This window comes from Eptatretus burgeri, chromosome 1 (assembly GCF_056783735.1).
Source record: "Eptatretus burgeri isolate ZD-2024b chromosome 1, Ebu_testis_v1, whole genome shotgun sequence".
NCBI classification, from domain to species: domain Eukaryota; kingdom Metazoa; phylum Chordata; class Myxini; order Myxiniformes; family Myxinidae; genus Eptatretus; species Eptatretus burgeri.
The window spans coordinates 30,788,844-30,812,785 of NC_140961.1; the positions used below are offsets into that span (position 1 = coordinate 30,788,844).

General features: G+C 42.5%; 1 protein-coding gene across 1 annotated transcript in view; it reads left to right on the plus strand.

Annotated features, from left to right (window-relative positions):
• Window positions 1-23,942, plus strand: part of LOC147034164 (uncharacterized) — a 266,468-nt gene that overhangs the window by 40,211 nt on the left and 202,315 nt on the right. The window contains exons 10-20 of the mRNA XM_085850149.1: window positions 7,154-7,927; window positions 8,064-8,163; window positions 9,214-9,257; window positions 13,867-14,063; window positions 14,484-14,576; window positions 14,764-14,832; window positions 14,984-15,161; window positions 16,738-16,842; window positions 16,932-17,027; window positions 17,546-17,590; window positions 17,739-17,794. Coding sequence (XP_085706275.1) covers window positions 7,154-7,927; window positions 8,064-8,163; window positions 9,214-9,257; window positions 13,867-14,063; window positions 14,484-14,576; window positions 14,764-14,832; window positions 14,984-15,161; window positions 16,738-16,842; window positions 16,932-17,027; window positions 17,546-17,590; window positions 17,739-17,794 — 1,757 coding nt within the window. The remainder of the gene's footprint in view (window positions 1-7,153; window positions 7,928-8,063; window positions 8,164-9,213; window positions 9,258-13,866; window positions 14,064-14,483; window positions 14,577-14,763; window positions 14,833-14,983; window positions 15,162-16,737; window positions 16,843-16,931; window positions 17,028-17,545; window positions 17,591-17,738; window positions 17,795-23,942) is intronic.

The window sequence follows — 23,942 nt, forward strand, 5'->3', positions numbered from 1 at the left end:
ATATATATATATATATATATATATATATATATATATATATATATATATATATATATATATATATATTTTGAATATGTTATGAAAAAAAAAAATTCCCATCACGTTCATTACGCGATGATCTCTGCCTGTGCAAATTTTCAGGTTCATCAGACCATCCATCGACTGCCGGAACCAGTCAGGAAAGCTCAAGCTCTCCCAGTTCAGTTCGGGTTAAAGGTCCACAGAATCAATTTTTTTCTGCTGTGATTAGATTGATTTTTAAGTGATGAACAAAGAACTGAACGTGGTTTTTAATTGTAATACATTTTTGAGGTGTTCGAGTTAAAAAAGCAAACCCAGCGGTTACCGCCCCTAAAAAATTCCAGAAAACTGCCATGACGTAATCGAGGGAAAAAGTCTCAGCACGCAATGGATAATGGATGCACAGCTCGTTTCAGACTCGTCAGAAAGTGAATTTGATGAATAATTTTCTGATCAAGAATCCTCAGATTACGACAGTGGAAATCGTTCTGTAGAAGGTGCTGTAAGACTGTGTACATGTATGAGGTCCGTCTAAAAAGTAACGGGACTGACTTCACAGACATTTAATTCCAAAAAATATATTGAAATCCCAGCTTGTCCCCTTCAAAATAGTTTCCCTCCAGTCTCACACACTTGTCCATCCTCTTCTTTCACATTTCGATGCACCCCTGGAAGGCTTCTTCTGGAATCCTCCGGAGCTCTGTCGTCACAGACCTTTTGATGGCCTCCACATCAGGAAATCGGGTCCCCTTGATCACCCCTTTGAGCTTGGGGAAAAGGAAAAAATCACAAGGGACCAAGTCTGGTGAATACGGGGTTTGCTCCGGAGTTGGCACGTTCCTCTTCGCCAGAAACTGTTGGATGCTCAGGGCACTGTGAGCAGGGGCGTTGTCATGGTGGAACACCCAGGCGTTTTCCTCCACAGATCCCTCCTCTTGTCCCAGACTGATCTCATGAGGTGCCGGAGGTTCTCCTTGTACACGTATTGATTCACTGTTTGATCCTGTGGTAGAAACTCGAAGTGGACGATGCCCTTGATGTCAAAAAAACGTGGAGTATCACCTTGACCTTCGACTTTGATATCCTTGCTTTCTTTGGTCTTGGTGATGCTGTACTTTTCCACTGACGACTCTGCTGTTTGGTCTCGGGATTGTATTCGAATATCCATGATTCATCGCCAGTAATGACTCCTGAGGAGGTCTGGATCGTCCTTGAGGCGCTCAATAATGTCTTGACAGACAGTGACTCCTTGCTGTTTCTGGTCCTGTGACAACAGCTTTGGGACCATCTTTGTGCACGCCTTGCGCATTTCGAGATTTTCAGTGATGATGCTCCAGACAGTGTCGTTGTTGATGGAAAGTTCCTCAGCAATCATCCCCACCGTGAATTGACGATCTGCACGCACAATCTGCTTCACACGCTCTATGTTGTTCACCATTCTGCTCGTTGAAGGTCTTCCAGACCGTGGATCGTCTCAACCTCCTCCCGTCCCTCTTTGAACCTCTTGTGCCATTCAAAGCACGTGCACATGACATCATTTCTTCCCCGTAGACTTGCTGCAGCATTGCGAAGGATTCGGAAGGTGTTTTGCCAAGCTTGGCAAGAAACTTCAGATTGGCTCTCTGCTCACGACTCATAGCATGATGACTCAGACTGGACAACTTGTAAAGCACGACCTGTAAAAAATCGTACAATGAGCGCAGCCAACCATCACCAATCATATGTATTGTTGGAATGTTGCGAAAGACTGTGACACAACCCGTTAATTCACGTTGTGTAAGTGAAGCACAGAGCAGGCTCAGTCCCGTTACTTTTTAGACGGACCTCATATGACCCTGAGGTCGTGATGACGTGGTGTGTTATGTGCCATATGATCGCTGTGATTTGGCGGGTGGGGCCAATTGAGCATGAAAGAACACCAGAAAACATTTATTCTTCATTTGAAGTTGTTTATTCTTAAAAAGAGCAACGATTAAGTGTTCAGTGAAGCTATGTCTATTCACTAAAGCAAACATGATTTTTTGATTCTGTGGACCTTTTAAGTGAAAGTAAAAACAAAATACACCATAATTCGATGCACAAGGAATGACCTCTTTTCCTGTTGCATGATCACAGCCAATGCTCCACTCGTCAATCACAGCTGCTTCGAAAGAGTGTCATTGTGGATCTCGATTTTGATTGTTTTCATCAAATACTTGATAAAATTCCATCTATCTTTGGAGATACCAGACAAAGTAAAATTTGATTTGAAAGTCAAAAAAAATACACCATCCTGATGTGGAAGTATAGGGAATATTACCAGAGAGTTGGTGTCAAAGCCACCCAATGCTCGCTTGTTTGTACATTTATCGTTTTTAAAAGACTAGTCTAATAATATTTTTTAAAAGACTAGTCTAATAATATATTTTTTTATAAAGCATTGCAGTGATGTCTGATCCAAATAATTTTAAAGCAATATATGTGTTTGTATATTGTAATCAGTAAAAAATAGTGTGGTCGATAAAAACATACGAAAGGAAATAACTTGCACCAAAAACTTTAACATTTTCACGGTCATGCTGGGGGTATCGTGAAAGCTCTCTGTTCTTCGAACAGGCAAGCTAAAAATGAAAAGCAGTTGTCAACTCAAGTGGGACAATGTGGGAAAGTAAAAAAAAAAAAAAAAAAAACATTTTTGATTTTTTTTTTTAATGTCTATCTCATTTGCATTTCTTATTTGTTACCCCCAAAAATAGTTTTCTTCCAAAGCTGTGTGCATGTGATGAGCGAAATTTCGTTTTTGGTGCCAACAATCGAGATTCGCAGGCGATGCTCATCTGAAGGAGCTGGAATTAATTACAGCGCGGCGACATCGCGCTGTTATATAATTGGCTATTCTGTCCTGTGTCTTCTGTCACACTTATTGTTGGGTCTGATGTGGGCGGAGATTGCCGGGTGGATTGTGGGCGGCGATTGCCGGGTGAATTGTGGGCGGGGTTAATGCGGAAGAGCAACGTTTTTTGTGCTGAATCGTTTTCTGTGTGACGCTGGAAGTTGATTTTCTGAGCAGGAAGTGATAATCTTCCTGTTCCGTTCGTTGTTGATGCGCAGCGTTGTAACTCTCGTTCTTCATTGTTTTTCACCAGAAGTGTTTTTAAAACGTCTTGTGGAGGTGATTTCTTCCTCTTTTTTTGGTGACAGAAGTGGTTATTACAGCGCGGTGACATCGTGATGTTATATAATTGGCTATTCTGTCCTGTCTTCTGTCACATCTTCTTTCACACTTTTGGCTGCGTACGTCCCTTTGATCTGAGGGGCTAGAAAGAGAAATTTGTCTAACGTCACAACTCTTCCCATCATGCATGCTAATTCACCGTGTCTACATTTAAATTTTATAACTGCAAAATTGTTTCATCATTCTTAACCTTTTACTGCCCCCAGCTGCGCGATATCGAAGTATTCGCTTCTTCTTTCTATCACATTTCCTCATCTTGGAACATCCCAGAAAACATTATTTCATATCCCTTGTCTTCAGCTGCTTATCCAATATCCTGTGTCTATTTTTCAAAACCTCTGAGTAAATTTTCCCTCAATCATTTTTTCCTTGGTCTACCACAACCATCTCCTTCCTACTGTAACCTGATGTCATTTACCCTTCCTTCAATGTCCCCAACTCCTTCAAAACTACACAATTCTGCGATCCTTCTTGCAGAATGAAGAATCTACATATTTTATAGTCTCATTACCAACAAAAACTGTCTCCCATACCTCATTCTTCCTCGACTCAATTGCTTCCCTCGTTGCACAATCACTGCTGCCTGCACTTGCTGCCTCGCCACTGCCTAAACTCACTGCACCCACACCACTGCCCGCTTCTGCTGCACCCGCACCACTGCCCGCTCCCGCACCACTGCCCGCTCCTGCACCCACACCACTGCCCTCTCCCGCTGCACCCGCACCACTGCCCGCTGCACCCGCACCACTGCCCGCTCCCGCTCCCGCTGCATCTACACCACTGCTCGCTCCCGCTCCCACTTTACCCACACCACTGTCCGCTCCCACTCCCGTTACACCCACACCACTTTGAATATCTTCAGCAAATTCACTCCACAACCAATTGCAACTATAATATACAAATTTCTCACATTCTGCTACTTACTGCAAATTATCTATCCATTCCTTCAACCTCACATTAACTCTCCCCAAGTGGGCTATTTTTTCACTTCCTATAACAGTGAGTACCCTCTACTTCCCCTATTGTTCATGTGGCCCACATTAATCATCTATCACATTTTATGTACTTCTCTTCCTTTTTCCTTCATTCTCGATTTATACCCTTTTTTTCACCACCATATTTCCAAGGCCCCAACTAACTTGAGCGCGACACTTAACACTTGGCCTTCCCCTGCTTCTTTCAATAAACAAACACGAATACCCGCTGAAACTGTTGTGAACACAACTACAACCTTTATAAATACAACCCCTGACACAAATCTGACAAAATACGCAAAACAACACACAAAAAACACTTTTCTTGTTCTGGCCTGGGTGCTTACACAGCCACGTGCGAACAACCGGGAGTGGCGTCTTAAATTGTATGTTGGTGTTCTCGTCGCTGCTCATCGTGATGGAGGCTTGTATGGTTGGTACGTGCATGCGTGGTACTTATTTTGGTGCTTTATATGCGCATGTGTGGTGCTTTTATTTTGATTTGGACATGGGGTTTTGTTCTTTGGTGCAGGCAATATATATATTTTTTTATACATATGTATATATAGTAGTGCGTGGCCGCACATACGGCCAGGCAAAAAAAAAATAATAATTGCCAGAACCACGGAATTGCCAGAAAAAAAATTGAAATTGCCAAAACGCGTGCCAGAAACAACAACCACACAAGGCCGTTCCTTCGCTCTCGCGTGCCCGTACGTGCGTGGCTGTATGTGCAAAAACAAACAAACCGCGTGCCAGAAACAACTACACAGGCCGTTCCTTCGCTCTCGAGTGCCCATACGTGCAAAAAAGAAAAACTATCAAACCGCGTGCTAGAAACAACAACCACACAAGCCGTTCCTTTGCTCTCGTGTGCCCGTACGTGCGTGGCCGTACGTGCAAAAAAAACTAAAAAAATAATTTTCAAACCGTGTGCCAGAAACAACAACCACACAGGCCGTTCCTTCGCTCTGGCGTGGCCGTACATGCGTGGCCGTACGTGCAAAAACAAAACAAAAAAAAACTTTCAAACAACTACACAGGCCGTTCCTTCGCTATCGTAAACGACAACTGGATTGGGGCATTGTGTTTATTTATAAATGCGCAGAAGAAATCAAGAAATTATTAGAATACAGCAAGTAATCACTATCCGAAAGTCCGTACGTTGTAACCCCTAATGGGGAACGCGCTCTAACTTGGCTATAACTTGGGAACCACTTGTCCGATGAACTTCAAAACTTTTGAAAGGCAAACAAACAGAGATTGCTGGAATTATAGATAGAAGATAGATACTGCTGGTGCAAAACGCTAAGCAACGTGTCCTGTCATTGGTAACTAAGGTGCCCTTTCCCCATCGGCCACGCCTACGCAGCAACGTTTCCTGTCATTGGTTTGGTAAATAAATGGCCATAACTTGGGAACCACTTGTCCGATTAATATCAAACCTTGAAAAGACCGAACAAACCTTTTGTTTTATATATATATTATACACACACACACACACTCAGGTCCCCAGCAATATACCTGGCAAGTTTCAATTAGATCGGACCAGGGGTTGTCGAGAAACAGCGGTCACAGACAGACACAGACAGACACACGGACACACGGACACACGGACAGTCCTATATTTTCCTAACCACCTCTTTCTCTTCACACTTTTCTCACCTACTTTCTCACTTGTTACTTCTGCCACCGAAGTGGAAGGAGTTTATGTTTTCACCTTGGTCTGTTTGTGTGCAAGATATCTGAAAAGTTTGTGGACGGATTCGTACGAAACTTGGTGGATACGTTGGGTGTGTGACAAGGAACAATTGATTCAATTTTGGTGATGATCCGGTATCCGGATCTGGATCCCATAATTTTTAAAGTGATTCTTCATCATTGAGAGATCAGACAACACCGATATATAAGCACGATATCTCCAAAAGTTGTGTACTATCCCAGATGAAATTTGGTGGACAGTTTGGGTGTGTGACAAGGTCGAACTGATTCGATATTTGTGAAGATCCAAATCCGGATGTGACAATTATTCAGTTTTTAAAGTGATTCTTCACCATTGAGAGATAGGGCCAAAAACGATATATTGCATAATATTTCAAAAATGTAATTGCCTTGATATGCTCTCGTGGATCGCGCATTGCGTGGCATAGGTATGCGCTTTTCCAAATGCCCTTGTTAACCTCCGCCATCGAAGATCGGAGGTTACTGTTTTCACCCCTTTCTGTTTGTTTGTTTGTGAACAGTATTACAGAAAAACTCCTCGACGGATTTCGACAAAACTTGGTGGGGGGATTAGGTATGGTCCAAGGATCATGCCATTAGATTTTGGACTTGGTCCAAAATCCAATATGGCTGCTATGGCGGGCATTTTGAAAAAATATTTGAATTTTTTTTTTTTTGCATTTCTACATGTTTTAAGTGATTTCCAACCCCCCGCCCCAAAAAAAAATTTAGAGAAAAAAAAATTTTGCAACTTTTTTTTCAACAAAATTTCGATTTTTTTTTTTTGCATTTCTACATGTTTATAAGTGATTTCCAACAAAAAAACATGCCAAAATTATAATTGCGGCTGGTTTTGGAACTTCAGGTGGATATACCCACGTAAAATCAATTTCTGTCTCAAGGAATCTAGTTATGACGAATGACTTGAGTATGTAAAAGGGAAAGTTGCAAACTATAACTCTGTGAGCACTGTTGACGTCAAATTGAATGAATATGATATCAGGTTCACTTGAGTTACCTAGCAGTATTGGCGGCGGAGTTTTTGCACTCTACCGAGTGCTGCCCTTCTAGTTTGCTCTGTTTTTCTTTTGTTGATTTAACTTCTCTGCCCTGCCCTCCATCCCCAAATTAACTGTATTGAACTGAATAGATGGCTTCCTGTTCCTCTTTTAGGCTTGCTTTTTTTAAGTTCTTTCATTTGTTTCCTGTCCATTCCACACAGGTACTTGTCAATGAAAGAAATGTGGAGGAGCAAGAAAAACGCCTGCTATATTTTCCTGTAACTCCTATCTTGCATGAAAATGTTGCTGTGGAGGGAAAGATTGTACCCAAAGAAATGAAAGATGTGAAGGAAGAAAAAGAATATGCAATCATGCCACAGGAGGCAGTGAAGGGAGTTTTGACAGAAATGCAAGCTGTGCAAGAGGAAAGAGGCGAAGAAGTCATTGTGGATAATAACAAAGAGGAAGAGGTGAGGCGGGTGGGTGAACCTTTTGTCCCGAAGCTTTTGATGTCTCACGACTTGCAGCAACCCCAAGTTTGTACAACAGACACGTCTGAAGTTCACGCATGGACGACTATAGAGGGAGGGTGTGGATTTGCAATAACGGACAAATTGGAAGGGCATATACATTTGCCAAGCAACTCCGAAGAGCAGATACCTGCCATGCAACATGTACGACTTCCAGATGAAGCACTTGGTGAAGATCACACTTGCAGTGATTTGCAAGGTGAGGTACGAAAGCCAGGTCAGGCTCACAAAGAAGCTGAAGTGCAGGTTCTGAGGAAGGAAGACACTGAGCAAGAGGTACCATCGGGAGAGGGATCTTCCACATGTCTAACTGCGGATGTGTTGCATGGAGAGTATGAGGATGCATTTGAGCCACAAGAAGAGTCCATTGAAGAAGAGGCTGTTTCTGCTGAGGATGACATGGAGATGCAAAATAAAGTGGATTTGGAGGAAGATGAAGATTATGATGAGGAAGACCTTAAGACGGTAACACTGGAACTAATTTTTGTTCTTGTATTTATTGTAAAGCAACACAGAAGTTCAAGAAATGAGGTTCTGGGTCAGTTTGGCAGCAAAAAGCTTCTCAGCTGTGATACAACTTTCTTCCCATTTCCTATCCCAGGTGTTGCCATCTGACCCTCCATCACCAACAAGCAGCTGCAGTTCCAAGGCTCCAGGGGAAGAGGTCCCACTGGTGACCCGACGCAAGGTTGGACGCCCACGTAAGTTTTGAGTGTTTTGTCTCTTCATTGTTACAGTGTGCAGCTTTAGGGGTACAGTAAGATAACATTGTGGAACCGTTTTAAAAAAAAATTCTTGGATCTTTAGGTTTGCTCAACCATGCACCCATTATACAATTTTCTGTAAAATTATTTGATAAATTCCATTTTTCCAAGCATTCCTAAAAATGCCATGTTCAGGCCCACTATATAATTATCCACAGCTTACGATTGATCGTAGTGATTAAATGTGATGGTTAATTTTGTTTCTTGTCTGTGCTATTGATCATTGTGTGCATGGTACGTTTTTCGACCCATTATGTGTTTGCGGTCTCCTGGTTTCTGTAGCATGTATAAATAATATGTGCTTATGGGCACTTGGGCTTAGGTGTCCCCTTATTTTTGCTGCATTTAAATGATACTGCCACAGTCCAACATGTGAAAGCATGAGAGGAGATAGCCGAGGTTGTATAAATTCTGATTTTGAGTCATCGTGGATGGCATCTGCACAGAAGGGGATCGACCGTTTGTCTACCACAGCTGCATCTTCAGATCATTCGTCTTATTATTGCTTTCCCACCATATACTTTTTGTTTTATGGAGCAAAATTATTTGGGGAGGGGAAGGTGGGAGAAACACTCACCATGCAGAATGGCTGGAGCATCTATCTAGCCCTGCCATCTTCCCTTCTCACTTTGTGACCTTCATTTCAAGCCTTCTACTCACCATCATTAATCTGTTTCACCATCTTACCACAGCTGTCCTCTTTTCAATTTGCTTTAAATGACACGTCTCTTTTTTGCTGTGTTTACCATTGCACTGTCTGTCAGTATTTTATGCACCCTTCTCCTTTCATACAATTCCCATCCATTTGGTTTTGCTCATGTTATGCAGCCTCATGACCTTAATTCCATATAAAATCCCCATGCAGAATCTGCTGTTTGCCTTAGTTTTGTGTAATTCGGTGAAACAATAATTTGAGGTTGTTTTCACCTCTTTACATAATTTATTTTAATTTTCATTCCCAATCTTTTTCTTTTTTTTTGTTTTCAGGGAAAAGGGCGTTGAATCGGAAGCCTGTGAGGTTGCCGAATAAGGTAATGTACCAGAATGTGGTATGTACAGGTAATAGACAAAAAATGGAAACACCAATGTAAAGGCACTTTATAGGACATTTGGCCGCCAGATGCGGCAAGTACCGCTTGTATGCGCATGGCCGAGAGTCGACTAGTGTCTGACTTTCTCGTTGAAGAATGGGGCCGCAACCCTCCTGAAGAATTCCAATCAACTCGCACCTGTTTGATGGAGGTAGATATCGGTGCCTCAGGTGTCCTTCAAGAATATCTATCTCATAAATGCTCAATTTGGTTCAGATCTGTTGACTGATGTTATTCATATGTCATGGCCTTCTCATTGTCATGCTGATCAAACCACTGGGTGACCAGATGTGCTCTGTGGTTGGGGGCATTGCCATCCTGGAAGACACCCTTCACAGCAGGAAAGAAATGCTGCAACATGGGGTGAAGATGATCACTCAGTACCATTTAAGTAGCGATTGGCATTAACCTTGTCTTCTAAGGAAATGCCTGCACCCAAACCATGCCAGGAAAATGTTCCCCGCAACTTTACAGAACCACAAGAAGCCTTCACTGTTGGAACCAAGCAATCAAGTTTCTGGAGTTCTTCAGGTTGGCACGACACATGGCACTCCATTTGTCAAGAACATGGTGAAGGATGATTCATCTGATCATATCACATTTCTCCAATGCTCGGTCATCCATTGCCTGTGCTCTTTGCACCGCTGGACTCCCAGACGTGCATTGCCAGGTGTGATGAGCAGTTTGTGCACTGCAACCCGACTATCGTATCTGGCACCGTGGAGTTCTCGGCAGACTGTTTTTGATGAACCTGGCTGCTTGCATCCCAGGTTGAAATTCAGTCAATTGATCTGCAGTTGCTCGCCAGCTTTGTCTTCCACTTAAAATTAATGCATGGATATCACAGTCTCTAGTATGCACTTCATCCCACTGTCGCCCTTTGCTGATGTCTTGTCCTCGGTGTTCCATGCCGACATAACCTTAGACACTTGCTCGTGAAACATCAGCAAGTTTAGCTGTCTTTGTCACCGAAACTCTTGCCAAACGTGCTCCAATAATCACCCCTCTTTCAGTCATTGACGTCTCCTCTTGCAGCCATGCTAGCCATAATTAAAGGCAACCAGGCCTGTGCAGCATTTTTAGCTTGTCTGGAATACATTCCAGATAAGGTATTGTCATCGTGCACCACCCGTCCATCTGTCCGTCTGTCTCCTTTTTCACTTCTGCGGCCAAACTGCTGGCCGATCTGGCTGAAATTCGGCAGCAACGTTCCGCTTGTGATTGGTAACAGGGATTCCAAAGCTTGTTCTGGTCACATGACTTTAAGTACGTCAAAATGGCCGACTTTCTAAATTTCTTCAAAAATCATCTTCAGACCCACTCGTCAGAATGCCAGCAAATTTGGGTTACATTAGGCCAGGGTAGGGATGTAAATTGCAAAGGCCATGCTGATCACGTGACCGGAAGTGTATCAAAATGGCCGACTTCATAAATTTCGTCAAAAATCTTCTCCAGACCCACCAATCAAAATGTTACCAAATTTGGGTTGCAACATAAGGCTAGGGTAGGGATGTTAATTATGTTGCGGAAGTTATGCAGATCACATGACTGGAAGTGTGTTAAAATGGCTGACTTTGTCAACTTTTGGAAAAATCTTCTTCTCAAGACCCACCAGTCAGAATGCTACCAAATTTTGATTATAACATTAGGCCAGGGCCCAGATAAGCTACATTTATGGTGGTCCTATTTTTATACATGACTAAACATGCTGAGATGTTATTTGCTTAATTAACATATGAGCCACACCTGTGTGGAAGCCGTTGCTTGGTCTTTCTCATTTACCCATGTGTTTTTTTTTTGTCCGCTTCCTGTATCTCCTTATTCCTGTATTTGTCACAATGATCACAGGTGATGTCATTGCACCATCATTTATCTTGTTGCACATTGAGACCACAAACATTCTGAAAGTTTACAGTTTTAAATGAGAGAATTGCTAAGTTTGTCACATGAGATTTCCCCCCAATAATTCCAATGTGAAAATCATGTACTGTACACATTGTTTTTCCCTCCACCATCAAAGGAGATCGGAGGCTATGTTTTCTCCCCTGTCTGTTTGTGAACAGGATATCTCACAAAGTTGTGGACAGTTTGGGTGTGTGACATAGACAAAATGATTAGATTTTGTTCAAAATCCAGATCCACGTCTGGCCACTCGAATTTTTAAAGCGATTCTTCACCATTGAGAGATACGGTCAAAAATTATATTAAGCACAATATCTCAAAAAGCTTTGGATGGATTTGGACAAAACTTAGTGGACAGATTGGGTGTATAACAAGGAAGAATTCGAGTTTGATGAGGATCTGGATCTGGATATGAGAATTTTTTCAAGTGAATCTTCAACATTGAGAGATGGAGCCAAAATGATGTGCAGTAAACCCTTCAATATCGTGGTGGTTAGTTTCCTGGAAAATACCACGCTAGTTAAAACTGTGACTGTGGAAACCAAGATCAATGGGAAGAGGGGGGTTCCGTTCCTGGGCTTCGAGAAAATATCGAAGAAAATTAACAGCAGCCATAAATAAACACGTTACAATTGAAATAAACATTCTAAATATATTGTTGCGGATTTGGGGTTTGAGGCTTGCCATGAGGGGAAGCACTCGGGTCCCTCCGGAACGCCCTGTCCTGAGGCCGCCGGGCACAGATAACTCCGCTTGCCGGTGGGTTGCTCGGCAACCACGAATGCTAATTGATACTGCCAATCCTGCATGGTTACACTACCTCGCGTGATACCTGAGTTGTTGACGGCTGTACCAAGGGTGTCTTGTGTCTTCGATGCGTAATTGTGTTAACTTACCATATCAGTTGTAGCTGAGCAGAGCTGGCAAGTATGCACCAGCTAAGAGTCAATTTGTGGGTATAACTTCCTGGCGAACGATATGCGGACCATGCTGGACTAATGTAGGAAAAGACAGAATGAGCTGAGGACATTTATAACACAAACAATTTATTTATAAAGGTGAGGAAAGGTCATGTGGCACAATAAAAGTGTTATTTTTGTTTTTATATTTTCCATGCAATATGTACAACAGGGAAAGCAAGGATTCATGAGGTGTGGCAAAAGAAATGCAATTATTCACAAAAGACTCAGTACAGAGCTAACCCAATACAAACTTCCACAATATTATCTTGTATAACATTGCAGGCGTCATCAGACTAACATCCGAGGAAATTGAAGAGCTATAAAGATGAGAGAAGGTTTGATTTGTGGGCGACCTCTCTGTACCTGGTGTGGTTGATTGACCAACATAACCCAGTCGCTGGGGGGGGGGGATGGAGAAGACTGGGTGTGTCTATGGTGTGTGAGTGAGGAGATGTAATGGCATGCAAATGTAATGTAGAAAAGGAAGAGTGAAGAGGTACCTATCTGTAGTTGCTCTTTTGTTTTTGTGAGTCCACAGCAGATGAGACTGGAGATGGGAGAGACAGTACGTGTGTGAAGGCAGCTTAAAGTGGCACGTGATAGCCTGTGTGTGTTTATTGGGTCTTTTATCAGTCTGGCGTCCCACCCACTCAGCGCTCCTCCTTTCCCCTTCCGCCGCTGTCCATGTGTGTCCCTCCTCGCTCAGTAGTTGTCTTGCATGTGGGAGACGACTCTCCGAACTCTCGTGGATGACTGCGACAGTCGGGTGGCTGACTGGCTGGAGGACCGACTGAGACTCTGGAATGTGAACTGATCGTGGATTGTGGACTGCATGCCGAATGATGCTGTCGCAGCTGTTTTATGGAGGCTGTGTGAAGGAGGAGCCAGGAGTCAGATCAAAATGCTCTGTAGGCATTTACCAGTGCTCCCATTGGCACACAAACGCCTCCCTGAGGGATAGTCCCGCCCCACGAGCTACCGAAGCCGAGAATGACCTGATTCACCCCCCAAACTTGGCCATGCGACGGAGCTCCAAAAATAACATGAGGTGTGTGTTTATGGGAGCGTTCTCCAGCCACGAACGTGCGTTGGACTCCAGGCTCACTTGGTTGTGACGGGATGGGTTTGAGGGGAGAGGAGTAGCAGTTGAAATGAGAATCCCATGCAGGTTCCTCCTGATGACTTCATCTTTGCTTTTTGCTTGTTTGGGTTTCTTCTCATTACTCCAATGCAAGACTGTACCTATTTGGTCTTCCATTTGGTTTGAATTGAAATTATTTTAATCCTATTCTAAATTGAATTGAATAATCACAATAAACGTCATGGGTCAGGGTCAGGTGTCCAATCAAAGCGAGATGTCTTGGTACCCGGTCATCTCTGCCAGCAGTTATAAAGTGGCATTTCCACTTGTATCTTATTAATTATAAAACACACCAGTACACAAATGCCACAAAAATATACCACACAAAACAAGTCCTGGTGAGGGTCTGCACTCTCAATTGCTGTTTTTCTTGTTGTATTTGGAGAGACACAAGTCAACCGGTCCTGGTATCCAGAGAGCATGTCTGCTCATTCTTGGGATTATGACATTAGCATGAAAGAGCATTTGTACTTATAACGACTAAATGTAGTCCCTGAAGTTTTTTTTTTTGTTGTTTTTTTTTTGGCATTATGCTCACGCCCAGGAGGGAGAGGCCGTGAGAAGGGATGAAGCTGGGAGCGATGTGGGCAGCCTGGAGGAAGTGAGGAGTGAGCTGGACATGCTTGACATGGAGCCCGGAGCAAGCGAGAGTGAGGATGGGTCAAGTGTCCACAATAACCCCAGGGCACAGTCTACCTGCCTTTCAGACTCTGTACCCAACAGCCCAGCATCGTCACAATTGTGAGTTGTGTATCATTGCTTCGACTTTAAACTTGGGTGTATTCAGGTTCCTTCTAAATTATTTTTGTTTGGCTCGTACTCGAGATTATTCGGCGACTTTTAATTTGTTGCAATTAAATTTTGAGTCCGCATTGAATTGTTGGCTGTGACAGAGGTTTTATTCATTGCTTTTGTCTCTCTGAATGGATTCAGGTATTTCATACTGTCTCACTTGGTAGAGTTTACCGACTTTACTTTAGTGCTCCCCATTGTTTCATTTCATGAATAATTAATAAATAAATGAGATTTAAAATTACGTATTGTTGTTGTTGCTTTTACTTATGAGAAGTGAAATTAGATGTCGAATCATCGTATGTTTGTCCCTCTCCCCCATTCTTTGCCTTTCCCCTCCGCGACACCTTCTTTCTTGCTACATTATAGTTCTGTTGGGAACGAGGACACAGAAGCACTACAGGCCCAAAAGATCTGGAAGAAGTCAATCATGTTGGTGTGGCGTGCAGCAGCAAATCACAAGTGAGTGATTTGATTATTGTGCAGAATCAATGTTTCGCACTATAAACAGAAACTTTAAAATATGTAACAAAGATGTAGGTTTCTTGTCCCCCTGCAATTTGAATTCCAAAAATGGTGTTTATTGTGATTCGGTGGATGATATTTTACTGACATTATTTTGGGGCTTTGAAAAATGTTTTTTCTCCAGGTATGCCAATGTATTTTTGCAGCCCGTTACCAATGACATTGCACCTGGCTACCATTCCATAGTGCACAGGTATGAGGGAATTTGAGTCGCACTTGCATACACTAATTAATAATGCTTGTCTTGTCTTATGTTCCAACTTGCATGAGAATTGTAAAGTTTTGTGTAAAGCAACCGTTGTCAAAGTGCAGTAATGTGTACAATTCAGCTTTTTGCATTTCAGGCCCATGGACTTGTCGACCATAAAAAAGAACATTGAAAATGGTGCAATTCGCACCACAGCTGATTTCCAGAGGGACATCATGCTCATGTTCCAGAATGCCATCATGTACAACAGTTCTGATCATGATGTGTTCCACATGGCCATTGAGATGCAGAGGGATGTGATGGAGCACATCCAGGTTTGTTTTTCACAATTTTGATGTGACTGTCCTTCCCTCAAATGATTACTGAAGACGTAGAAATAACTCTTACTTGATACGTACAGGTGTCTACTGTGATTTGTGTACCACTCTCCAGAGTTGGTGACTCGAGCCGCAAAATTTTCTGACTTTGACAAAATTGACTTGGCACTTGGTGTCTGGAGACATGCGACTTACTTGCTACTTGAGTTTGTAATGACTTGTTGACAGTGTTTGGAAAATAATTGTTGAATCAACATATATTTAAAATAAATGGAAAATGATTTTCAGTTGGGGCGTGCGTGGTTTGGTCAATGACAATGTATGTCATTTACTTGTACATGTACAGCGTGCCAGCAGCACCCATGGCTGCTGGATCGCATACCGTTCACCACTAAGGTTAAAGGGAGTATCCATGCGAAAGACCACACCACATCCAAATGGCAAGCAACAGTCTAACCAACATGGGAAACAACTTTGTTCAAATCATGAACATTCGTGCCGAGTCAGGAAAACTTTGCCCCTGATTGGTAACCCAATGCACTTCCCAACCTGATAAAAATATGTTGTGATGATTGAAATATGTCAGTTGACTTTGATGATTTAAACGTCGTCAATAATTGTAAATATTATCACGACTTGTCTTTTTAAAAGGTAAACATTAAAAAAGTACAGTTTGTGTTGAAAGACAGTTTAAGTTGTTATAATTTTCAATCCCATTCTTCCCCCCAGGCCTTCAAAACAGTTGTTTTACCACCACCTCTTATCGTCCCCCATCCAAATCCTCAATCTTTTCTATCCCCGTTAATCCACCCCAAACCCACCTCCTTCAAATTCCCTGCTTTCCTTCCTGAAAGTTCCTGCAGTGTCCATCTTGTATACCCCTTGTTCCCCGCCCCATCCCCCTCCCTTCCACAGATCTAATGTCTCTGTTCCCCATTGTTTTGTCCTTCCCTCTCCCACCCCTTTTGTCTCCTGCCCCCCTTGTTGTGCGTTGTGTGTTCGCTCTCATATGAGCCTTGACAAGGTATACAAAAACAAAACAATAAAAAACATTTTCCCCAACACCTTGTCCCTTTCCTGATTTCGCCAGTGTCCTGCCCCCCCCCCCCTTCCTGATTGCCCACCTTCTTTCCTGATTATACACTTCATTTTAATGTACATAATAAATATACAAGTACATTATTAAAATCTCCTTACCCATTTCACAATGAATGTTTTGGTTCTGCATGTGAACCATTTAAACATATATAATCTGAGATTTTTGACTAGTCTCACGTACATATGTTCAAGCAGGTACACTGGATATGAGAAGTAAATTTAACATTTTTTTTTTTTTTTTTGCTGGGAACAAAGCAAAATATGCCCACTGTATGAAGATCACAAACAGAAACTTGAGTTAAGCAGCTTTATAGGAACATAAATTGCAATTAATGAAGCCCTGTGTCTTAATTACTTGATGGCTTGTACTCCAAGTTTTATAAGTAAATGTGTGACTTTACAAAAGTTGAAGTAATATGATGGTGATTTGAGATTTTGCTCAAGTGACTTATTGACATCTCTGCCACCCTCATAGCAATTTCTGGCCACTCAACTCATCATGCAGACTTCCGATTCCAGCGTCGGTGCAAAGGCATTGAGGGGTCGAGACCCAACTAAAAAGCAGGACTCCGCTGAGAAGGTTTGTTTCCGCCTGGCAGCGGGTTTCCACCATGTTGTGCGTACCTGCACGAGCGCTGTGTAAGATCATGTCTGGTATCTTGCACACAGGGGCACACGCGCACAGCGTTGCGCAATTTTGCCTTGCCCAGAATGGCAGCGCTCTCCGCTGGCAGTAGCAGAGATCTTGCAGCGAAGCGGCCTCATGTTTGTAATTATAACTAAAATCATTTATAATTGCCATGCGCTATTTTCCTCTAAATTACATTGGCTTGCTTTTGCTCCAGTGAAGCTTGCTTCTGTTTTATTTAATTTTCCTATAATTAAGCTCCAGGGTGTTTATATTTCTCTTTGCAGCACTGCTATGGGATCCAAATTAGTGGTTCATTCCTTGCTGTTTGTTGGCACAGTACAAAAAAATAACAGCAAATATTCCAGCATGTTCACAAAGTTTGTTTGAAATGATCTTTGTGAATGGCATCCCTTCCCAATTCAGCATTCTTGACTTCAAAAAAACAACAACTTTACTTTCAGAAGCCGGTTTTTATCTCCTCCTGTTTTGTGCATCCCCTGCAGTGCTGGTTGCTTCCTTAATTGCTCTTAAGTTTCCCAAGCTACAAGAGCCTTACAATTCTGGCTTGGTGTTCTGTCTTTTTCTTTTGTTTTTTTCACCTTTTACAAAAGAGAGCAGTTTGATAAATGCTCTGATGTATCATCTTTTACAGGACAGTACAACAATGGCTTCTCCTGCTTTTCTTCTCTCTCTCTTTGTGAGTGCTTGGAAGTCAGTTGTAATTCATGAAGATAAAAAAAATACCTGCAAATTTCCTTCGCAATTTCTTTCCGTTGTGATTGGGCACGCTCCCTCGTTCGTTTCATACTCCCTAATTGATGCTTTTGGTTGTGTTGATTGTGCAGGATGTTGGCACGCGTGGAAGGCGTTCTGCCATCGAAGCAGACCTGAAGATGAAGAAGTGAGATGAGCATTGCATTGAACCGTTATCTGCGGTTTTCCATGTACAATTTGCTCTGCCCTCACTGATGGCCCAGGTTGAAGTAATTGTTGAGTTGGTGAGGTTTATTGCTAAGGACTTGGGGATGGCATTCTGCAATTGAGCAGACTTGAAGATGAAGAAGTGAGATGAACATTTCATTGAACCGTTATCAGTGGTTTTACGTGTACGGTGTGCTGTGTCTTGGTTGATGTTATGTATGGTGTCACTTCTGCATTCCTTTTTTATTTTTTTTTTTGTTAACCCCTCTTGAGAGTCACTACTTTTTCAAGTGGTTGAACTTATTTCATCCTCCACTCGCTGTTCCAAGATGGAGTCTCATGGCTGCGCACTTTCACCAGTCTGCAATTTACAAACATGGTTGTGTGTGTGTGTGTGTGTGTGTGTGTGTGTGTGTGTGTGTGTGTGTGTGTGTGTGTGTGTGTGTGTGTGTGTGTGTGTGTAAAACACCCTTAAATATTAGCTGGAGGCCTTTATCTAGGCGTAGACTGGACGTTTAAGGCCATGCCTGGAATGTGTTGGTTTATGAGTGTTTTCCCCATTTTCAGTTGAGAGGTGTGGAGACATTTTAGGGTCATGTGTTGACTGGACAAATGGAATGGAGGTTCGCAACCTGATCTTTGCTGCAGGACACGTGTGTAGTTTCCTTCTCAATCTCCGTTAACTCAATGATGTTATGATAGCATCACTTCAAGAATGTAATGCAAGTTGTTTGTCTGTAAAGAAAAGTGCACAGATTTACTCGAGAGAAATCAGGCAAAGACGTGTAACATGGTTATCCTTCCCCAGGTGGTGGAGAATGTGGTGCATGCCTTGACCATCATATTTATGGTGTGAAATTAACGAGCAGAGTTTGGTCTTGAATAGCCGTACACTGACGAGACACAATATCTGAGTTGGGACCAAAAATGTCCCACAATTTTATTTGTTGCAGTTGTTTTTGACCGACACCTCTTTCATCAGTGTAATTATGCCATACATGCAACTACATCTCCTCGATTGTAGACAGATTTTCGGTGCCATGGCTTTCACCTGAAACTCTGTGTTCAGTTGGTGAATATGTATTTTTGTCTTGAACTTGGCAAGATGGCTGCAGCAATGCAAAAGTATATTCATCATATTCGAACGAACCCACAAAATTGCGCTTTCTAATCCTTAGACGTTTGAGTTTGTACATTCACCAATGAAGTAAATATTCTGAAAATGCACGTGAAATCGGTGAAACGAATGAGAGCACCGTTAATTCACACCCAATCAAGAAACTATTTTTTTTCCATTTATCTTTAAGTATCTACAGAATCCAATCTTCCAACATCATCTGCCGAATACGGCATCCAATGGCTCAGACATTGATTTTGTGCACAATGTGATGTCTACACCAGTTTCTGACTCATGAATCCGCATCTTATTTTTTACAAAATAAAAACTCGACCCACTGATGATTCCATTGTACAATGTGTTCTGTGGGATCGTCAAAGAGAATGACCAAAGATTCTTCTCAAAGTTGAATGCTGCAATATCATTTCATGAGTCAAAAACACATAACTCGCAAGCCATTGTCTTATTTTAATGTAACATAAAATCAGGGTTTTGGTTGTCTTGTACTGCAATGATTACCCTGATGACAACAAAAGCAGCACATCTGATTGGAATCAAACTTCAGTTTAACTATCTGTGATATGAACATAATCATCAAATAGACCTGCATCTATTATTACATAGTGGCATGTCCTTTGACATTATATGGTTCTTAAACCAGTGATGCTATTAAATCGATGATATTCTGTGACTGCCCGATCCAGATTTTTGTAAATGTGGAGTCGATTTTGTTGCAGTTCTTGCACGTTACTTGGCAGATGTCATTCTGAACAGAAATACCATCGTTAAGGCGGAGGTCACATTTGCCACGGCGGCCGTGGGGTCTCCAAAATCTACGGCCACGAGCAATTATACGGCGGCCGCAGTATTTCCACGGTCACACAATGTAGCAGTCACATATGTTTTTATTTTTCGGGGAGCTGCACGGCGTATTTATAAATTGTGGAGACCGAAAACGTGGGGTTGCTGTGCAGTCTTTGATTTGATGTCGCACAGTGACCTTAGGGCATTCCTGCGGCGGCCATAAAATTTTCAAGGCAGATGCAAGGTGCCCGCAAGGCGACCGCAGGGGGACCGCAGGGTGGCCCAAAGGCGAACGTGCGGCCAGACGGACGGTCACGAATGGGTTAATTTATTTTTTTTAAAGTTTTTTTTTTCGGCTTGTCGAATTGCTCCGGTGAACGTAGAAATGAAAAAAGTTATAACTCCGCGTTATAATTCCACGGTGACCTTACGACCTGTAAAATATTGCCAAATGGCGTAGGGCCACCCTGAGGCCACCACATAAACTCTGCGGCCGCCGCACGTTTCTATCAATTCAGAGGGTGTACGGCCGCCGTATCCTCGCCGTAGAGCAAATGTGACTTAGGCCTAACTGAACATGCTGCTATTACGGCCCAGACACCCATATTATCCATGCACCCCATTATGTTACATGCATTGCCATTATCCATAGCTTAATTGATTATTAGAATATTTAATGACATCTTTTGTGCACATTAAGGCTGAGTTGCCTCGATGAAGATTAATCTGAGAAAAATTCAAACCATATTCCTCCTGGATTGTCGATCATGTGCATGAAGTTTGCTATCGATCTTTTAAAAGTGGTTCTGGTGGTGAAAAAAAAAAATATTTTTTAACGTTTTTATTTTTAATCTAATATGGCCACCAGAACACGTGACCAATTGTCATAAATTTAAATGTTGACCCACATCAGGTTGTAGATCAGATATATGACGTTGCAGATTTTTTTTGGAAAAGGATTTTGATTCCACCAATTATGGCTTGAATACCATTTCACCGATGCCGTCGTCATAACCGCACTCTCTGCCCCATGGGAAGTTGATGACATATGCCAAGTTTCAGGTTTTTTTCAGTCCCTCCTATGTTAGTTTTGCATCGATCGGACAAGGTGTGTGTGTGTGTGTGTGTGTGTGTGTGTGTGTGTGTGTGTGTGTGTGTGTGTGTGTGTGTGTGTGTGTGTGTGTGTGTGTGTGTGTGTGTGTGTGTGTGTATGTGTGTGTGACACAGACAGACAAAAAATCGAAGGACAGACAGACAGGGGTGTAACATTTGTCTCACAACCACTTGTAACTAATTTGGAGAATTGGATGAAAATGAGGAAATGTTCCCATAGACAAGAGAGAATGAAAACAAGTCACACCTGGAATGTTGTTCAATGCTCCCAAGTTCTACACACTTACTCTGTCTCGACATAAATACCATATGGCGAACCCTTCAGTTTGCTTCTGCAGTCAACATCTGACAGATGCAGTGTTTGGACCTTCTTGGACGAACATAATCTGTCATGATCTTTCTTGCTGGTAATTGTATATCAAAGCTAACCTCCAAGGCAGGAAGGTTGTTTGGAATGCTCTGCATTGTGATGTCATTCATGGTCTACTCTCAACTCCGAACATGGTATTAAGCCTCTGATTTAATTTCCCCTCTATATTCCTTTCTCGATCCATTTTTCATTGATGGTACATTTCCTTATCTCTGGTCCTCTTATAACCAGTCCTGATTCCGAGTTGTTAAAGATATTGCTGATATCATACTTCTCTGCTCTGCCACCTTCTTCAATACTCTTGGATGTATGTTTCGTCCCGAGAGCTTTAGCCTTTAGCATTACTTGCTGTTTCTTTAAATCCTCTATTCCTACCTGGAACTCTAAAAGGACTTCTGAGATTGATTCTGTTATATGCTGGTATTTCACCTGATTGGTCTTGTGTAACACTACTGAAGCAAACTAACGATTTAGTTAATGAGCATGAAATATCCCACTGTGTCCTTCACAAAGAGTATACGCAATATCACCTGCACCATGAGTAAATTCCAAATTCCTGCCATGTTCAAGTCACATACATCAGTCCTGGCCTGCCGGTTCATGAAAGACTGACCTGAAATGTTCCCTGCCCAACCGCACAATATTGTAACAATTGCAGACACAGACAAACAGACACAAAAAAAAATGGATACGTATGTATTTGTATATGCATATATATGCAGATGTGGATATATATATATATATATATATATATATATATATATATATATATGTACATATACATATACATATACATATACATATACATATATATGGATGTAATTTACAGGTTGTTGCGGACCTGGTGTCGTTGTGTGAAGACCACAAAAAAGGGGGAGGGGAGGGGGGGCCTTCATCAGGTTCCCACAGGACTCCAGAATCACAGGCCGTTGCACACGGATAACTCCGGAACGCGGTGGGTCGCTAATCGACCTTGAACGCCAATAACTCAATCACGTGACTTCGAGTCCTCAGTCTAATGAACACCGGTTACCTCGTGGTCACGTAATTTAATTACTGGGGGACACGCCCTCTGTATGCCTTGTTCAAACCGGATCTCCTTTCCGGATCAGATGCAGCCGAGCGTAACTGCCCAAGGATGTATACGAGGTGTGTTCAAAAAGTATCCAACCTTAATTTTTCGTGCGTAAACAAATGAAGCTTGGGAGGCGTGGTTTGGTGCACGTATGTAGGCGATCCTAATCCGTATGCATGAATATTTTCCCACCTGCAGAAGCTGTCAGTCGCCGACAGACTGCCGATGAGTGAGGAAGTAAGTGTAAGTGAGCGCCATCGGATTTTCGTTTTTGACAAAATGACGGATCACTGTGGTCTCATCGCCAGTGATCAGTGTTGAAGTTGGCATCGCTGATCACAGTATCCAGCATGTCCTGTGCGATTTCCAAATGGAGTTGCTTCTGTTCGATCGTTAGCAGCTTTGGCACGAACTTCGCTGAGATTCTCCTGAAGCCCAAATCCTCAGTCACAATAGAATGAACGGATCCAATGCTGACACCTGCCTCGACTGCAAGTTCTCTGATCGTGATTCGACGATCCTGCATCGGCAGGGTCCTCACTTGGTCAATGACGATCTCATTTCGGGAGGTTGAGGGCCTACCAGAACGTCCTTCACTTTCCACTGATGTGCGACCATCTTTGAAGTGGTTGTACCACTCTTTTATCTGTGTGGTGCCCATTGCTTCGTTCCTGAAGGCCTGTTGAATCTTGCGGATTGTTTACACTTGGGAATCCCCAAGCTTTACACAAAATTTGATGCAGTAGCGTTCAAGTTTTTGAGTCATTTTGTTAAAATCGAAAATCCAATGGCGCTCACTTACACTTCCTCACTCATCGGCGGTCTGTCGGTGACTGACAGCTTCTGCAGGCGGGAAAATATTCACGCATACGGATTAGGATCGCCGACATACATGCACCAAACCACGCCTCCCGAGCTTCATTTGTTTACGCACGGAAAATTAAGGTTGGATACTTTTTGAACACACCTCATGTATGTATGTATGTATGTATATATATATATATATATATATATATATATATATATGTATGTATATGTATGTATATATATGTATATGTATGTATATGTATGTATATATATGTATATATATATATATATATATATATATATATATATATATATATATTTATATATATACAGTATATTGTTACGAATCTGGAACCCATTGAACACAACAGCCAGGGTCCCGAAAGAACAGTTATATCGGTAAGTGTGTGTTTATAGTTAGGGCCCCCTACCTCTGTCTCACGGGAACTACGTGTGTGCGCTGCGGAGATTCGTTTGCATCACCCTCACCTTCACCTCGCTTCCTCACACCGACGCCATTGCCTAGGTGCGTTCGACCATGTACGTGGGTGGAGATTTCCATCCACTCAGATCGAGACTCTGCCCAGGAAGGCAGGGGCGTGCCCCTTGTCAATCAGGCCTCGGAGTTCAGTCTTCCCACAACATGCCGGCCAATGAGAGGGGAGGCTGCCTCAGAAGGTGATGTTCTCACGACACGCCGGGCAATGAGAATGGAGGCCGCCTCAGAAGGCGATGTTCTCACGACACGCTGGCCAATGAGAAGGGAGGCCACCTCAGGGGGCGATTGTCTGAGCCCAGGAAAGAAGAAGATATAAAGGAACGCCAGGTTGGTTGGTTGGTCG